This window comes from Eupeodes corollae, chromosome 1, assembly GCF_945859685.1.
Source record: "Eupeodes corollae chromosome 1, idEupCoro1.1, whole genome shotgun sequence".
Classification (NCBI taxonomy): domain Eukaryota; kingdom Metazoa; phylum Arthropoda; class Insecta; order Diptera; family Syrphidae; genus Eupeodes; species Eupeodes corollae.
In genome coordinates, this window is record NC_079147.1 from 239,063,879 (window position 1) to 239,084,202 (window position 20,324).

Here is a 20,324-nt window from a genome sequence, read left to right on the forward strand (position 1 = left end):
CAGCATTTCCGATCATATAAACTAGTGAAAAAGTGTACCGCCTCAAAAGATGAAGAATTTTTTCGACGCGGAACTACATTGCTCGAAAGATTAGAGAAATATGGCTTGATGGTTATTAAGCAGGACAGTAATGCCGGAAGGCTTGGATTCAATTCCTGCATAGTAAAATAAGTTTTCATATGAACAATTGTCGATAGTGAACTTGAAATTTGGCCAAATTGTCGTATTGACTACTGAAATAGTCAATATGAAAACCGTATTTTAAAAATGTTTCTACTGGATAGTCAATAGAACACTTTTCGATTGTCAATTTTGGATAGTCAATATGATAATAAAAGTAATCGGTAGTCAATATGACGATTTGGTTGTCATATTGACTACAAATTGACTATCGAGGATTGTCGTCGTACCCGGTAGTCCCGTAGTCTATTTTGAGAAAAAATTCTAATATTATTGACTATTGCAGTTATCATTTTGACGAACGTAGGTGTTATAGTGACAAATTATCAGTTCGGATTTGGCACAAAAACTGTAGGTCCCCTCCATCTTTGAAAAGGCTTGCACACAGAAATGGTTAAGAGCTGGAAGTTACCTAATTTATTTTATGAATATTTTTTTCAATAAAGGATCATATTTTGGAAAAAAAGGTCTTTTATATTTTTTGTTTAAATTATTGTTCATATTTTTTCCTCACCAATCTGTAACTTTTCAAAAACCTAAAACATGGTATTGTTGTTCATTCAAAGAATTTTTCACCGTTGGATGTTATCAATATTTTAAGAAGTGATTTTTCAAGTAGAATGTATTATTTTCAAAAAATTTTCGAAATATGGTAACCCAAAAGAACAAAATTCTGACTCTTTGTCAGTTAAGTCAACGTCGTCGAGCCGAATATACAAAAATTGAGGTTTGAGTTGAAGTTAAGAGAACTCATGCTGAGGTGTTATACTCTATCAAGGACACATCGAACAGGTATACAAAAGCAAAAATAAAACCAGAAGGGGAGAAAAAGAAGCACTCTTTATGCAGGACAGGAACCATAAGTGGGTGGGGGTGGTTGGAGAGGGAGGATTTTAATTTTTTTAATAGCATTCAGGAAAAATATTTTTTTTTCTGTCTTTCTTTCTTCTTTTTTAGGAGGCTGGAGAGTGTACTTTTGTCTTTCCTGGTCTTTTGAGTTGGCTTTGCATGGGTCTGATATATTTAATCAAGTTGTACTTCCTACCTTCCAACACGATATTGTACGTATACGCCCCGACTCCGTTAAACACACGTTGTATGGCATATCTATCATATGTATATTATGATGAGTATAATGTGGAAGCAAAGTAAACATATCCTTATGGTATATATTTGAAAAGCTAATGAACTTTGGCTTTGTTTTTTTTTTTTGGATCCACATATGTACATAAGGACACATTTGCTGTTTTCGAGTCTTCTATAATGGTTGACATACATTTTTGTATGACAAGTAGTAAAAGCAAGTCAATATTATGTCATGTACGTCGTCGTTGTACTTTGTCATAAAATAATCTAACTACATATTGTGTGTTTTTTTTTCTTAGGGTCGTAGGTTTTGAGTTTGTTTTGTTTTCATTATTAATTTGGATATTACTGTTAGGTATAATTTTATACACCTAAACAGGGTGATTCTCAACATTTTAACCAAAAAAAGACTTGCATCTGTAGGAGGAAGGAAGAGGTTTTATTTCAAATGACAAAAATAACCCTTAATCAAAATGTGTTAAATCTGATTTATCTTAAATTTTCCTTTATAGTAAATGGGTTATAAGAGTTTTAACATCTTGCGTAAAGGCTATTCGAAAAAAAGCATTGCCGCCGCGTAAAAGGTCAGATTATAATTTCGTGGAAATTGGTCAGCCATGCAGTAGAAAAATTGCTTAATTCGGATTTTATTTCTTAGAATTCAACCTCCGATATATGTACGTCAATAATTTTGGCAGCAAAAGGTCAGTTGTTTCAAAGAGAGATTGGTCAGCTTAAACTAATTAGTATTCGTTTTGTGAATCGTTAAATCTTTCTTTTTTTTAAGGTTGATAACTTTGGGTTTAAAGGTCAACAACAATTAATTACATATTGACTTTAAATATGTCAGTTGGTTTCAAAGGGTTTTTGATAATAAATTTAAATAGGATTAAAGATTTTTAGCACGTCATCAGTTGTGAAATCAACCAAACAAAAAATACGAAAATACGAAACATGTTAAAGGACAATGGATGGAGCTAAAATATCCATTTAAATCAGATTTTGGAGCTTTTAACTAATAAAGTACGTACATTAGGCGCCAGTTATAGTTATCATTGGTTTTCATCATTGAAAACAAACATTGGAATTCATTAAAAATGTCTGTCATTAAAAAAAAAATTCTGATTGAGATCCACCGAAAAACTTTTACTGACAGAAATTTTTCATTGGAATTGTTGAAAATTGGAACACAAATCAAACATTAAAGCATCAGCTGTTCGGGAAAATGAATTTCCTTCCAGAAAATAGAAAAATAAATGCGCAATTGGACTTTTTTTCGTCAAAAATTCTTGGTGTGATTTCCGAACCATCAGTATGTAATTTTCATTACTTATCAAAGGGAAACACTGTCAAAAATCGATTCAAAAAAGTTTCCGAATCGATTTCAATGATAGCTATAACTAACTGGCCCTTTAGGTTCACAATCAGCATTTGTAAAAGTTGACTAAGCTTGAAGGTTGTTAAAAATGGGAAAAGCATCGGATTTTCTAATATCCTTAGAACTAACTAAAATTGTGAGTGCACTGTCATTGTTAATTTAATTAGTACACTCAACGTTTTAATCAAGTTAAACTACACGAACGAGCAATTTCGGTGAGCAACTTTAAGACCATTAAGGCAGTGTTAGTGAGGCAAAAGGTTAGATGGCGTTCAGGCTTCTGTAGTGAAAACGATACAACTCAGTCAATTTTACAGCTGTAGCGGCGCGCGATTCTCAAGGATTCAGCATAGCTCATATTGGTGGACAGGTGGACCATTTGAAGCGTAACCGATGTAAGTTTCCCGATTGGGCTTGTTGTCAGCAAGGTTGTAAAACAATGCAATCTATTTGGAATGCAATGACTTCAGAATTCAAATTATACAATCTCCATTCACTTGAAGCAAAAAGAGTGCAATCATTTTTTTTCTCCATTCTTTTAACAACAATCAATAGATTGCACTGAATGCAAAAGTTTACAAAAGAATGGAAAAGAATTCAAAACATGCACGAATGCTCAAAAGATTGCATTCAATTGATTGCCTTAAAATGAATTAATTAAAATAATTATTGCATTCTTTTTGCGGAATGGTTATTGCATAAATTGAAATCAATAAATGCAATGTTTTAATTAAATTCAGTAAATGAATTTTAAAGACTGCATTCACAAAAGAGAAAAGAGATGGTATGGAGCTTGTGCTGCAAGCTTCATTAATAAGAAACAAATTTAGAACTTCAATTGAGTGACTATGATTATATTAAGTCTATACACTTTTAGACGCTTTTAAAAATTTTGAGTCTTAAATGATTCAAAAGACAAATCGATACAGCTTTTGCTGTTTTGAAGGCTTGACACAAAAATTAACGACTTTAAAAAGTCCGAAAGTTGATTCGTCCACCTTTTGATTCAACATTGAAGTTAACGTATCTAACTCTGAAAACGGAAGTCTTATATTTCACGAAGCTTGTCATATTGTTAATTGCTATTAATTACTTCATGTACCGATGCTGCTTAACTGTAAAGGAAGATAACGAAGAAGGTATTTAATTGGTGTTAAACAAGAACGTATTTTAAAACCTGGTTATTAAAAAAAGTGGAACCATCACATTTGCAGATAAATGCAAGGACTGAATTGATCTCTAAATCTAGGTCCAACTTAAGAAGAAAATTTGAAATTTGAAGCTTAGATCAGGACTTACTAATATTGATAAATACCAACCCCACCTTAGACATTTTTCTTGACTTAAGTAATCACCTTACTAAACACAATAATTTCTTTGATTGCTTACATAATTTTGACTTCAAAAGAGCTAATTTCCAGTTGTTGTCTGAAGACTAAACCATTTCTGGAGTTACTTATACTTTAGCATTTTCTAATATTGACGAAACAGTTTCAATTTTGTATAAGATCCTTAATAATTGTTTTGAAAAAAACCTACCTCTATAGAAATTAAGAAATACAAATATTTGCCACTCTTGGTACACGAAAGAATTGTGTTTACTTCGTAACAAAAGAAATAAGGCATGAAAAACTTATCTCAAAACTCTGTCTCCAATCAACTTCTCATTTTGTGTTGTACTTTTTAACCAATTCAAATCTCTTTCTAATTTTGTATATGCTAGCTATGATATGGACAGTGGGCAGCTCTTTGAAAGAAAATCCTAAAAAAATTTGGAAACTTGTAAACTTAAAGAAAAAATCTAAAAAATCATTCCAGTTAACTTCACTTACAAGAACCTCTCGCTAGAGAAAACTGTTGATATCTGTAACGCTTTCGCAACAAATTTCCGTGAGTCACTTGTTAATAGCCCCGAAGAAGTTGATTAAGTATATTTTCATGATTCTCACTCCTTTCGCAAACTAACTGTTCTCACATCCTTGTGCTAAGGAGCACGGTCCTTGATCTTTTATCCGCGTTGAATGATGACTGTTCAGCCGGTCCCGATGGTATAGCCCCGAAATTTTTAAAAAAGTGAAGTTATGCTTTAGTTGAACTCATTACGTTCTTATTTAAACATTCTCTGAAAACAGGTAGATTTTCCAGTATATGGAAGAAGTAATTTTGTAACAAGGCAGATATAACCAACTACAGGCCCATTGCAAAGCTTTCTTGTATTCCTAAAGTGTTTGAAGAAGTTGTTTGTGAACGTGTAACATTTTTTAGTAACAATCCTATTTGCGAACAACAACATGGCTGGTAAAAAAAAGATCAACCATTACTAATCTCCTCACACTCTCAAACATATGTTTAAACGCTTTAGAACAAAGTTATGAAGTTGACTGTGTATACACTGACTTTTCTAAAGCTTTTGACCTACTTAGCAATGGAATTGTTTTATTTAAATTCAAAGGTCTTGGTTTTCCACCATTTTTCTAAACTTGGATCAAATCATACTTTTAATTGTCTTCCTGAAGCTTTTGTTGCTCAATCTGGTGTTCCCCAGGGAAGCCATCTTGGCTCTTTTCTATTCATCCTGTATATTAACAACGTATCGTCATGTCTACGCTTAAGTGAAGTTCATATTTTTGCTGATGACATCAACATTTTTAAGATTATAAAGTCCACCCATGATCTTATCGTTTTAGAAGCCGAAATTGATAGTTTCACATTTTGCTTTGTTTTAAAAAACAATGGGTAAAGGAGTTCAATGATCCCTGTTACTTTCTTTGTACAATTGCCATGATCGTCCTCATCTTGAATATGCATCGCAAGTATAGATTCCTTATTACGAAATTTGCATTCGCTTTGCTCTAAAGGGTCTTCCTTGGGAAGATCGTGCTTTAACTGTATTATTATCTTACTAACAACTAACACATGAAGCTTGGAAGCTTGCTATAAGCTAACTACTTTCTTAAAATTCTAAAGTAGTGTAAAAGTATTTCCAAGAAAGGATGTTTTATAATGTGTTTTTTAGTGAGAGGTTTTATTAAAAAAAGTCTGCTATTAAAGCAGCTGTTAATTTTGAAGCTGTTAACTTTTGACCTTTTACCAGTAACAACTACTTCAAATGGAAGGATTGGAATTGTAAAAAGTCCTCTACAAAAGTGTCACAAATGTTGTAGTCAAAGTACTGCATGAAATATTTCCTGACAGTTTTATATCTTGCATAGGTGATCACTGTGAATAAACATCAACAAGATTTGTTGTCTTTGAAGCCACGGTAAAGACAAAGTATATGTTTATGTTCCTCAATCTATTTAGGGCCATAAAGATGAAATTGGCGAAGGTTGAGAGCATACAGCACCAAATGCTCGAATTGATCATGGGAAATTTCATGAAACGTTTCCTTTTTCCTTAATGAAATACTTATTTTTTTAGATATCAAAATTAAACATCTTATTTCAAACAAATCCAAAACCAAACTGAGTTTACCCTTGACAAGTAGGTTTTTTCATATCCATCGAATAAAGAGTAAAAGGATGTGATCTGGTATAAGGAATTTTTCAAATTTAGTTCAAGGCGCCAAAGTACTTTGACTCCAGGAAAAGTAAAGTGGAAAGACTCTTTGACTCAAACTCAAAAGTTAGCAGAAAAACATTGTTGAAATAAAAAGTTGACACAAAAAACCACATTCTCCCGGATAAAATTATGATCACCCTGTATCCTAGTTCTTTAGTCTTCCAGTCTTCCTCTTTTGATGTCCGAAGTATAAATTGTTTATACTTTATAAAAGGTATTTTCTCACATCAATCATTCTAAATACATTATATGCATGCATGACTTATTTATATCCATTTGCCTAGAAAATAGATAGATGAACTTACATAAAACAGCTAAATCAACTTCAGCCTTGAGAGCAGTCTGTGACATAACATTGCTTGCCTCACATCGAAATCTTGCCTTATTGTCTCCAGCTTCGGCTGTAAATGTATGAATATTTTCCGAAAGACGTCCTGATGTCCTGTAATATTTTCAAGTCCAAAAATAGAAAGAACAATAACAAAGAATTAGAAAATGTAATTTAAGACTATAGTTCGGTAAATGTTTGTAGTAAGTTTTAATTGTATAGTAAATAAATATTTATTTACTTGTAGTAAGTACACAACATACCTGTATGCCATACGGACTTGAGAACCATTCTTGTACCAAATTAATTGTGCCGGAGGATTACCACCTCGACTACGACAAATAAGTTCAACTTTTTGACCCCTACGTAGTGTTTCACCTTGTGTATAGCCTTCGATGTATGGTGGACCAGGTGGATCTGAAATAATTAAAATATATAAAGGCAAATGATGAATGTAACTTGGGATTAAGAAAAAGGAAATGACTGTGAAATAATTTATTTAAATAAAAGGGTTGTGAAATAAATTACTGTGAAATTCTTAAATTCAAAAATCTTTCACTTCACATTCTAAAGGGAATTATTCAAAGCAAATGCAGTCGTTATTCAATTAAAATCCACATTAAGTAAAAACTATTACGCAACGTATGAAATTTCACGTGAAAAAAATTAATCTTTTTGTCCATATCACTTACATAGCTCAAAAATCTTTCATTTCACATTCTAAAGAGAATTATTCAAAGCAAATGTGATCGTTATTTAGTGAGAAACTACATTAAGTGAAAACTTTTGGGAAATCTGTAAAATTTCACGTGAAAAAACGAATCTATTTTGTCCATATCGCTAACATAAAAATTCAATTCATAATAGACAGTGGAAGTGAATTACAAAAATTTAGTTGAATGACTTTAAAATTTAAAATCAGTATCATAGAACAATGAAGCGATATTTAATCTTAACGTGAAAAATGTTCTGGAACTTTAATGAACAAATGTTTCACTGCCTGGACCAGCGAACTTGAAATCAATCTTAAAGACACAAGGAAAGGAAATATGAATTACAATTTTCAAGACTGGGCCAACATTAATTTTTCACCCGAAATCTTTTTGTTCACGCGAAATTATTATAAGTTTCACCTAACCAACATTTCCCCGAGCAAACATGTTGGCCTTGGACAGAGTTAAATTTCGAACTCAATGCTATTTTTGAAAAGGAAACTTAATGATTTAAACTCAAAGCAGTGAAAAATTAAATGAAAATTTTGCGGGCAACTTATTTATATTTTAATTTAGAATATTTTAAATACTTCCTTGGATAAGTAAGAATGAAATGAAAAAAATAGAACTCGTGAAATGAAATATTATTTTTCACTCGATAAAATTGATAATAAATTTGAATGTGAATTAAAAATTGAATTTAATTCCACACAGCGTAATAGAAACAAATTAATTTTATTTTATTAATATACTCACATAAAACTGATAATTGAACTGTTGAACGCATAGGCATATCTGGTGGCAGAGCTTTGTGTTTCGCTTGGCAGGAATATTCCGTGTAATCATCATCTGCTGTTGGTTTTAATTTAATTTCCGAAGTTGTTGTAAATCGTTTCGGTGAAATTTCATCTACTTTATCTTCACGATCATCTATAAACAAAAAATCAAAGAAAATTCATTAAATTAAACATAAAATATTTAAATTTAAGAAAGTCTCTTAAAAGATGTCTTTATGTTTATTCAAAAATTTGTTTTCATTATTTTTTGAATTCATGCGATAGCGATTTCATGGATAACAAAAATAATGTTTTTTGGTTAAATTTATTTGCATTAATCGTGTTCTGCATTCAGGATATTTTATGTACAGAGGCGGAGTTATTGATGTTGGACCTCTATGTTCCGTAGGGGGCCTCCAATAGACGTTTACAATATTTGAATCAGTCCCGCTTTTAATATTTTTCACACAGAAACATTTATTTTAGGTTTCACCTGAACGAAATTTCACTTAGAATTCAAAATAAGAAGGTGAAGAGCCTCCGTGAAAACTAGCCAAACATTTAAGTCATGAAATTAATTTTCAACCAAAGTCATAGTTAGGGAGAAATGGAATTAACATTTTCCAGATGAAATACTTTTCAAGTGAAAATCGTCAAAAATGCTGATTATAAGTAAATACTCATAAAGACGAGTTGCAAAAAGACTTTTTGAAGGAAATAAACCTTTGAAACTCACAGTAGGGGAAAACTAAAATGTAATTTCACCTAGTGGAATAATTTCTGGGTGAAAATAATAATACTTCTGGTTTAAGAATACATTTTACATGAGATAAGAAATAATAAGGTTTAAACTTAGAGTAGTGAAATGAAATCTTTCCAGGGGAACAGTTTTTGCAGAAATAATAAGGTTTAAACTTAGAGTAGTGAAAAAGTGAAATGAAATCTTTCCAGGGGAACAGTTTTTGCAGGACTAATGTTGACTATGACTATGACTTATATCCATGAAGTGCAGAGGGAAATTCAGAAGGAAATGATACTGGTGAAAGTCACAGCAAATGAAAAGTGAGACGAAATTTTTAGGATAAAAATAATAGGTTTGTTTTATGAGTAAATTAACATGACGATGAGGAACAGGTGAAACTAAGAGTAGAGGATATTGAAAAGTGAATACCGGGTGAAATAATTTTCGGCCGAAAATAATAATATCTCTGGGTTAAGAGCAATTGGACATGATAAGATAAGAAATAATAAGGTTTTAACTCAGAGTAGTGAACAACTGAATTGAAATCTTTCCGGGGAAACATTCTTTTCATATGAAACTCATGATGTTGATTATGAGTAAATGCTCCTTTATGTATGAAGTGCAGAGGGAAATTTCGAAGGAAATGATACTGGTAAAAGTCACAGTAAATGAAAAGTGAGACGAAATTTCTAGGGTAAAAATAATAGGTTTGTTTTATGAGTAAATTTACATGACGATGAACTCCAGGTAAATAACTAAGAGTAGAGGAATTGGGAAAGTGAATACGGGGTGAAATATTTTTCGGGCGAAAATAATCATATTTCTTGTTTAAGAGTGATTGGACATGATAAGATAAGAAATAATGAGGTTTATGCTCAGGGTAGTAAAAAAGCGAAATGAAAGCTTTCCGGAGGAAATTTTGTTCAGGTGAAACTCAGTGCGAAATTTCGAAGGAAATGATAATCATAGGAATAAGGAAAAAGTAAGAAGAAATTTCTGAGTAAACTTACATGACGATGAACTGCAGGTTAAACAAAAGACAAAAAAAAGAGTAGAGGGAAGAGTGAAGTAAATACCGGGTGAAATATTTTTCGGGAGCAAATAATATTTCTGGTTTAAGAGTAATTGGACATAATGGTGAGCGGCTGAGAGAAATTTAAAAGGAAATGATAAGAGTATAATTCAAAGTAGTAGAAAAGTGAAATAAAATTTTTCCGGAGGAAATATTTTACAGGTGCTACTCATAATAGTTTTAATTATGGGTAAATGCATATAAGGATGAGTGGTAGGGAAAAATTTCGAAGCAAATGATACTGGCGAAACACAAATTTAGTGGAAAGTGAAATGAAGATACTCGGGTGAAAATAGTAATAGGGCTAATTTATGAGTAAATGCAAAAATGTGACATTGACACTTACAGCAGGGGAAAAGGGAAAGCTGGAAGGAAATTTGTTCGAGTAAAACTCTTTAAAAGGCTGATTATGACCATAGACATTATGACAAAGTTCGGACTATTCTGTTATTTGCACCGAATTTCATATTTAAGCAAGATGAAAACTCTCATCGCAACGTTCGAAATTTCAAAGGAAACAAATTTGGTGAGTTTGTCATCTTATGAGGAGCGTTCATAAATTGAACACTTTGACTAATGTTACTTGATTTTTATTAACTTCCCATAGGAAGTTATTGTAACCGGTCCGATTTGTCAAATTGAAAACTTTGACATTTCTCGACGTTTGAAGGTGTCTAGAGTCGAAATGGAAGGTCTTTAGAAAGATGTCTAACTAATGCTACTTGATTTGTACTTTTTCTGGAATTACACAACTCCAAGGAACCAAAATCAAACTTAATTCGCTCCTGAGCAAATATAATCATTTATTATAAAATATCCTTTTCATATCTTAAAATTTATGTTGATGATGACATTTTTGTTTATACTGTCGTCATCGCGCATTTGGCTATCTTATCAACATTATCCTTTGTGGTGTTTTGTGGTCGACAGAAATGTAAATGAATGTACATACATACATATCTATATAATATACAAAATATTATAATATTTAAAAACATTATATAGGAGCTCTATCTCTTTTCTATGTAAAGTTGGTGGTACATATTTTTATGTTAATTTTTCTTGTAAACAAAAGTTCAAGCTTTTTCCATTTCAGTACACACTTTTATGAAATTAATGAAAATGGTTACACCATTTTTGAAACATTACGAATGTACGTAATGAGAAAAATGTGATGATGGTGCGTTTTTTTCCTTTCTTTTCATTTTGTTTTCTAGTTTTCTCTCATCTAAATTGCTAAAATGATATTATATAAAATGAAGTTTATCGGTACACAAGTTGTAAGAAGTAGCTATATAAGGTACATAATATGATAAAGAGTGGAAGAGGATTATTATGTAAGTATTTTGCTTCTTTTTTACATTTACTTTTGCTTTTGATAGTATCATCTCTGATGTATACAAAAGTAACAAATTTTATTTTATTATTATAATTTGAAGTAACATTTTAAGGTAAGTTATTTTTTTTCTGTCGCTCTTGACAAAATAAAGCCTTTTGAAAGGAATTCTCTTGTTAAATATTCAAGAGCACTTTTTCACTATGACGGAGGAATCAAACAAATTTATAAAAATAAAAAATTCCTTAAGTCCCAACTCCTACACATTCGTCGAATTTGACGAAAGGCATTAATGACCTTTAAAATAAAAGCTTAAGCTCCGGGCTTGATGTGAGATGAAACATCGTGGAGAGATAAAGTATTTCTTTTTCCATGGAAATAGAAATCTAAATAAATTGGTAAAACAGTCAATTGGTATAAATAAAGAATTTATGGCTTCAAATCAATCTTGTTTCAAGTTTCAAAAAAAAAAGAAAGTAAATTAGCAGGTATAGATCTAATTGTGTAAAGGTAGCTATAAATAAATTGTACGACGACGCGTGATTCGTTTCGTTTCCGTAGAAAAATTAACCCTCATCTATTATTTAGATAAATATAAAAGCTTTTTTTTGTTTGAAAAAGAAGTCACAAAAAGTCAATTTGATTGACCCCAAAACTTTTTTTTCAATCCAAATGAAGAAAATCTGACATTTGGTGTTTCATCAGAGAGATTGTTAATTAGTCTAGTCAAAATAGACAATTCAAAAATTCGTTTGTTGATGGAAATTGGTAAACGCACTAAAGAAATTGCTGTGAACAATTTACAAAAGTCCGTTACCATAAAAAGTTATAAAGTTTTTTTTTGTAAAAAACTCTCTTAGGCTGCACCTTTTAAACGTTAAATGCTACACAAAAATGATGACTTTATCTTTTTTTAGACTTTGTAGACCATGAGATGTAATAAAAAACAATTATTTCTATAAGCTGAATTTAGGAAGTTACAGCGGTTTGAAAAATGTTCAAATGTCGAAAATTCTTCAGAAAAATCGTATTCCGTAAATTTTTCTATCTATAAAAAAAGGTGGTGAACTAACCACGAACCTTGAATCAATGTGATATCTGAGTTACCTTTTCAGGAAGTAGGAGCAAAAGACTAGAGCTCTGAACAAACAGCTCCAACGATCTCAGTCAAGCGCAGGCCTCACAAGCCGGCCATGAAAGGAATTGTTAGAGTGTGATGAAAACACAAGTAACCCCCCCCCCCACAAAAGAAAAACCGACTATGATTTACGTGTATCTACATGGAATGTGCGTACACTCCACCAGCCACGAAAAGCAGAGCTGCTTGGCGATGCCCTCGCCACACCAGGAAATGCGATGGAATGGGCCAGGCAGTAGGAAGATTGAAGGCTGTGGTTTCTATTATGTGAAGTGTCTACTTTATGGAAGAAGGCGCTGATTCGGATGTGGTTTTGCTGCCAGAGGGAAACCTAGGCAAAGAGTTTTAAGCTTTAGGGAAGTAAGCGAAAGAGTGGCGATAATCCGCATTATAGCCAAATTCCACCAACTGAGCCTCATCAGGGCGCAAGCCCCGGCCGCAACGGAAGAGAAAGATGAGATTACCAAAGAAGAATTCTACGAGCTCCTCGCCAAAACATATGAGCAATGTTCAAAATGCCAAAATTGGTAAAGAAGGCAATTTGGTAGGTCAATCGGAAGACATAGCCAACACAAAACACATCTGTAAACGGACTCAGGCTTATGGACTTCCCAGCCGAGAAAAAAATGGTGTTGAGTAGCACCAGATTCCCACGCCCAGATATCCACAAAGGTACTATGATAGAACATGCAACCAAATCGATCTTGTTGCTATTGACGGAAGACACTCCTCTAGTATACTTGGCGTTCGTACGTACAGATCAGGCAACAAAGGTTCCAACCACTACCTAGTTGGTGCTAAACTGCATGTACGAATATCCATGGAAGCTTTTAGGCGAACAGCAACCACGAGGAGAAGATTCAATGTTGGAAGACTGCAGCAGGAGGATACCGCCTATGCCTTTGCCGACTTAGTATCCTTAGAGCTTGCGAGAAACCTTTCAACGGACGAGATGTGCCCAGAGATCCACTGGAAACTGGTGCTAGGTTTCTCACAGCCGCCACCAAGGAACCCTGGTTTGACTCAGGCAAACAAAGCCAAAACGAATGCTTACAGATTACAGCAAAGGAGGACTCGATCTTCCCTCCAGCTCTACGTCGACAAGAGAAGGGATGAGAACCACTTGCTCAGAAGAAGTCCAGTGGATATAGGGATGTTTTAACGAAACAGGTGTGTATCTTTTATAGAAGAGTCAAAGAGAAAACAACGGGATTCACTAGCCGCCCTGGAGCCAGCAAAGGTAAGGAGGGGAATACCGTAGTCGAGACGCTGTGAATGCTACAAAGCTGGAGAGATCATTTCAACCAGCTGCTTAATGGTGATACAGTCAACGATTCTATAAGCGAGCAGCCCCGTCAAATCTATTAGGTTAACGATCTAGAGTTCCACCCACCCGACCAGAGTGGGATCAAACTAGCCTTCACCCGGCTGAAGTCGAACAAAGCTGAGTTTTATATCTGGTATAAGGAGCATGCACCAGCTAGTTACTAAAATTTGGTAAAGAAAACATGCGCGACGAGTGGAACCTAAGTACTATCTACTCGATCCATACAAAAAAGTTACCGCCTTCTCCGCGACAACTACAGTGGCATTAGCCTTTTAAACATCGCATACAAGATCTTGTCAACAAGCGTATTATGTGAGCTCCCATTTACTGACGAACTAATTAGCGCTTACTAGTGTGGCTTAAGACCTGAAAATTTATCATCGATCAAATTTTCACTCTACGCAAAATCCTGAAAAAGACCCAAGAACATAACATCGAAACACACCATCTTTTCATCGATAAAGCAACTTATGACAGTGTAGACAGGAGAGAACTATACCGTGCCATGTTGATACGACTTATCAGGATGATGCTGGAAGATGCTCGTTGCTGCGTCAAAATTGGAAGAGACTTAACCGAAACCTTCGAAACTACTTCGACAAGGCGATGCGATGTCATATAGCTGCTTTAATATTGTTTTTGAAAGAGTGGTGCGCAAAACCATCGCCAACACCATCTTTCAAAAATCCACACAATATCTTGGATATGCAGATGACTTCGACAGTATGGGAAGAACCAACCAGCAGTGACGGGTGCCTTCTCTAATATCGAGACTGAGGTAACGAAAATAGGTCTTGACATTAACGATGACAAAACAAAGTATTTACTGTCGTCAAATAGAGTTGATTCACACCGTAGCTTTATTGAAAACGGGACAATTGACAGGTATCACTTCAAGGTGGTAAACGAATTAGTTTATCTGGGCAGTGCTGTTAATTCTGCAAATCAGCACAAAGATCAAAAGTAGAATTACCCTCGCTAATCGCTCTTTCCTTGGCCTAAGCAAGCAGTTGAGGAGTAAGGCCCTATCGCGAAGTACCAAAGAAACTCTGTATAAAACTTTAATCATCCCAGTCTTGCTGTATGGTGCAGATGCATGGACCCTCTCACAGGCGGATGAAGGATCTCTTGGTATCTTCGAGAGGAAGGTTCTACGTACGATCTATGGTCCGGTTTGTGTCGACAGGCAAAGTGACATCTGGCGGAGAAGATCTAATCATGAGTTATACCAGCTGTACAGCGACTTGCCACTGGTCAAAAACTGAGTGTTCAAAGATGGCTAGGGAAGTCGAGCGATTAAACATCGAAGTTCGAGCCCGTAAGGTATTCAATGCCAAGTCTGAGGGAACAAGAAGCAGAGTAAGGCCTCACCTCCGGTGGAGTGATCAAGATGAGGCCGACGCACGTCAACTTGGTATTCGAAGCTAGAGATCGAGGAAGCTGGCGAAAGCTGTTACTTAAGGCCCAGGAGCACAATGCGCTGTAGCGTCAACTTAATTAAGTAAAGTACCTTAAAAAAAGTCAGACAATAAAAATTGAAGTAATTCAAATTGTATAAGGGAGAACACAATCCAGAAACATGATGAAGCAATTCTCTGTTTAGATACACAATCAGTATCAGTATAATTATTTTAGTTCATTTGAGAAACTTCAATATTGATAGAAATTAGTGCAGACGTTTAGAACATAACTGGGTCTTGTGTCTTTAAGTTGAAAACTAGAAGAGTTCTTCTAATAATAGTTATTTAGATATTAGCTAAAGCTACAGAAATATCAAGATTCCTGGAACCCTGACTAGAAAGTTTTGACTACTCTTCATTCTAAGATCTCTCTCCTGCTTAATTGCGAATATGACCGACTTTATAAGCATGCGACAGTCCAAAATGAATCTTTTCTAAATTAGCCTACAAATAGTTGCAATGGCGCAATGGTTCAAAGGAATGGTTTTAAAATCTTCTGGACCTACTTGTACTAATTTTAGAGCTAAACTTCTAAATCAACAAATGTTAATAAACAATAGAGAACTATATATTTTTAAGGTTACATATTGGCGCTTATAATGTTTCGCCCAAGTTGTGTGGGTCACATCTTGGGGCATCTAAATTTTGGAAGAGCATTACTGACACGCCTAATTTCAATTAGAGCTCATGTAAGGGCACACTGTAAAGTGAGTTAAGAAACTCTTATGAGTATGAAGTGCTCTGTTCTGAGTCCATGACAGTGTCTGTTGACAAATACTCGCTCACATATCCTGCTACTTCATCTGATATGTTTGAATTTATTTTAGGCATCGGTTTTTCACCGATCATATCATATTTTTAATTGTGTTTCAGCATATTTTGAGTATTAATATCATTAGAAACGCTAGATTATAGGCAACAATGATAGGTCCAATAGCAGGTAGGACCTAATTTTATGCTACTGACTACTGTTCTTAGAAAAGAGCTGTGAATGAGATATTTTACCGCGGTAAAAATTAGCTTAAGCCACTTTCCAGTCTCTTAACTACCTCTACACAAAAAATCATGTCATAATATTGCTCCGTTGCGACGTGAACGACTAACAAACAGACAAACAAACAAACAAGCAAACAAACAAAAAAAAAACAAACAAGTAAACAAACTGACTTTCTCATTTATATTATTAATATAGAATTTAGTCTTCCTGACTTACTATTTAAAATGTAACCTTTTAATTTTGACGCTGTAAAAATCTAATCTTTTTTTAAATGAAATTATTCCGAAGGTGAGATTTTTTTAATTTGACTGCACTCACACCCACCACAACTTCTACTTCACTTTATAGCTACGTCTCAACTACGTCCTCTTTATGGAGTTCAACATTAGTTTTAGTTATTTCTATTTCTACATTTTAAAAGCATCCAGTAAACTCCCAGCACGGTTTGGACTATTCACAATATATAGTAACTGGTAACGCTGGAGTCAGTCGTACTATAGTACGTAGGTGCATGAAGTGGTCAAGTCCTCATAGCTTATACAACTTTGGGTCATGCAGCACTGCCATTGTACATTTTTCAACTAAAGAAACCTTATTTTTGTACATCAGTAGGTGACTATAATAGCGAGGATTCAACCGCATTTCACTGCCAAAGCATTGTCTGCTTGTAATAAGTTCATCCTGATGCTATACCAGGAGGCGTACAATGCAGGAGTTTATGTTCCTGACAACCGCCATTGCTACGAATTCATCTGAATTGTCTATGTCCAGTTCATGTATGTATGTATTCTACATACTACCTAAATGAAATCCTTTTAATCATACGAAAATTTCACAAGAATTCTAACTACATGTTCCTATAAAACCCTTCTCTTCATGGATTGGGTAGAGAAAAGAGATGAAATAATAGATCAGCGGGAATTTTGAAATCAACATCATATGCAACTTCGACAACTCTATACACTCTATACATACAAATAGTCTAAAGGTAGAGATACTCGTAGGTATAGCAATACCCAAATATTCATCACGCATCACAACACACGCTTCCTTAACCTATGATGGGCAAAAAGCCACATCATAGAAACTTCTAATCGATTGTCATTGCACCTTTTGTTATCGATTTCAAAATTTCATCTGATGTGACAAGTTTACGAGTACCTATATGCGATGTGATGAGATGAAAACCATTACAAAACATGTGTCCATCATTTTTGGTAGCGTGAGGTTCGGCGTTACTAGATATTCAAGCACGATGATGTAAAAGACTTATTGATAAAATGGGGTATTTTCATGTGAATGGTGGCGAAAATAGAAGCACACATTTGTGTCACACGTTTATGCTTTCGGTTTTTGAGGAAAATTTTACACATCACGATTAAAATTTAAAAAAACTTACGATACCAAGCATTACTTTAAGTTCTAAATAAAACAAAGACTAATGGAAATATGTTTTATGATTTCCTTCGGTTTTTAACTACCAGGAGTTAAGTTGTTAAAACAATTTTTCATAGAATATGCGAACTGTATTTTATTGAATATTAATTTATAATTAGTTGAAAAAACTTAACTTTTTATTATAATAAAAATATGCAATACTCGGAAAATGTTATGTTAAGGGAAATGGTTTGTGTATTTGAATGAACTTATCGAATACACACAATTTTTTACCAATAACCTAGTTTCTAGGTATTTCCTTTGCATATACAAAGGCGCAATTCATCCCAAGACACAACTTATTCTAGGACAACTCATCCCAGAAATGAAAGATACTTGTAAGCATACTTCACGAAAACGATTGTTTGTGTATTCAACTAGTTTGTTTAAGGATTTTTCTTTTGGATAGCTTTATTTAAATTTCATATTAGAAGAACCAGGATGGAAAATAAATTATCTGAAGATAAGAAAGAGGAAGAACATACATAAATGTTTAAATTGTAAAGCGATCGCCTATGAGTTGTGTAGTCAGGAAGGTGTCTAAAACAAATAAAGAATAGTTCATTGACGTGCTCAGCTTTTTGCAGATAGATAGATATAGATATAGATGTTTATGATGATAATAAAGAAATGTTATTGGTATGTAAAAGGTACTTACTAACATCCAATCACATTCCTTCTTTTCTACAAATTTTCTGCACTTTCGTGAAAGTTTTAAAATACAAACAAGCATACAAACAGGTACAAGAAATTGCTATTCATGTGTTGTTAACAGTCAGGCTCTTGGAAGATTTGCTATTAGCAAGTCTAAAGTTGAAGAAGCACTTTTGAATGTGAATAATGACAATCGTCCGGGTCTAGATGTAGTGGTTCAAAACGTCTGAACCTCTTTCTTATATTTTTAATCTTTCTTTTTTTGAAGGTGAACTTATTTCTGAATGGAAAAAATAGTTCATAATTCCTATTCATAAAGCAGGACCTAAACAGCAAATATCTAACTACCGTCCAATCTGCAAACTGTCCACCTTTCCAAAACTCTTTGAAAACTTTTGTGTGATAAGTTTTAATTTTTGCTTAAGGAAGTAATATCGCCATTTCAGCATAGCTTTGTATCGGGCAGGTTGACACCTACTAACTTTAATTTTTTCACAAACTATGTTCTCAATAAAATTGAGGCAGGGTATCAGGTTAATGTCATCTATACTGACTTTGCAAAGGCCTTTGATAGAGTCAGCCACACTAGTTTACTGAACAAACTATCAAGAATTGGTTTTCATTCCAATATTTTGCAATGGTTGAAATCTTATCTTATAGGACGCATTCAATTTGTTTCCATTGATAATGTTCTCTCTGCTCCTGTAAATGTGTCATCAGGAGTCCCTCAAGGTAGTCTTCTGGGACCCTTACTTTCTTTTATTTTTATTAATGACATGCCAGATATTTTTCATAATTCTCTTAGACTTTTATTTGCTGACAATCTTAAGGTTTATAGATACATACAACAAACTGATGATTGCCTCCGCTTGCAAGAAGACCTTAACAAGCTTATTGAATGGTGCAAGAAAAATCAATTATCTTTAAACGTTTCAAAATGTCAATGTTTTTCATTCTATCGTTCTTACTGTCCTGCTTTCTTTGAATATAAAATTGGCAGTAGTGTTCTTGAAAGAGTCAATGGAAAGAAAGATCTTGGTGTTGTTTTTGACATCAAACTCAATTTTATCAAATATTTTGAATATATTGCTGCCAAAGCTAACTCCATGCTTGGTTCATCTGACTTTTCAGACCCTTAAACTATTAAATCTCTTTTTTGTGTACACGTAAGATCAATTTTAGAATATTGTTGTGTGGTTTGGAACCCTGTAGAATTCATTCATTAAGAGTTGAAAGAGTCCAAAAGAATTTCACCAGGTTTGTTGTATAGAAACATGGATGGATTTTTGAAATTCCTTCATATGCTACGAGATGCAAACTTATCGGTTTAGAGTCACTTGAAAATCTTCTCTGTTTTATTTATTCGTAATATTCTGTCGCATCATATCAACTGCCCATACCTTCTATCATTAATTGAGTGAAATATACCTTCTCGTCAACTTAGAGATTATGATCTACTTCACGTAATTTACCGTAGGGTTAAGTACGCAGTTAATGAACCTATAACTCGCTGTGTCCTGTCTGTCCTTAATGTAATGGACTTTGACTTTCATTTTGATGCAGTCACCTTAAAAAATTAGATTCCATTTCTTAAATAAAATCGGGAGTAGATTTGACATGCTTCGCAAATGCAACTCAGCGGTTACACTTCGGGCCGAGTGATGCACTGTTACCCGCTCACACAGGCGGAAAAACTAAAATTAGTGCAACTGAAGAAGAATTGCAGAGCGTAAATATTTTTATCATACTCGATGTTACCTAGGAGTACTGGAGACTACTTTCCCGTAAGAAAATCTTAACGGACGCAAAAGTCCGAGGACCTTAGTAATAGGCTTGGAAAATGTATACAAATTTTTAAATAAGTATGCTTATGTTTCTTTTTAAAAAATTTAACAAAATCAACATAAGTACTCCAGTCTTTGCTGGAACAAGTTAATAGAATTTCCATAAACGCCCATTTCGTCTAAAACGCTGCCTCGGCATTTTACCAATACCTTGTTGAGATGGTTTCGGGATGTAGCTCATGGATTTCTAGGGTGAAATTGCCCTTAAGTACTTAAAACCTTTTGACCTTGTTGACATAACATTGGCCCTTCACAGTTGGCTATAAGAAAAAGTCTAAAGTGGGCTGCAACTTTA

At 33.9% G+C, this 20,324-nt stretch overlaps 1 protein-coding gene across 1 annotated transcript in view; it reads right to left on the reverse strand.

The window, feature by feature from the left end:
• Positions 1 to 20,324, reverse strand: part of LOC129949337 (nephrin) — a 138,314-nt gene that overhangs the window by 94,908 nt on the left and 23,082 nt on the right. The window contains exons 3-5 of the mRNA XM_056060738.1: positions 8,003 to 8,176; positions 6,797 to 6,950; positions 6,511 to 6,647 (exon numbers count right to left, since the gene is read on the reverse strand). Coding sequence (XP_055916713.1) covers positions 6,511 to 6,647; positions 6,797 to 6,950; positions 8,003 to 8,176 — 465 coding nt within the window. The remainder of the gene's footprint in view (positions 1 to 6,510; positions 6,648 to 6,796; positions 6,951 to 8,002; positions 8,177 to 20,324) is intronic.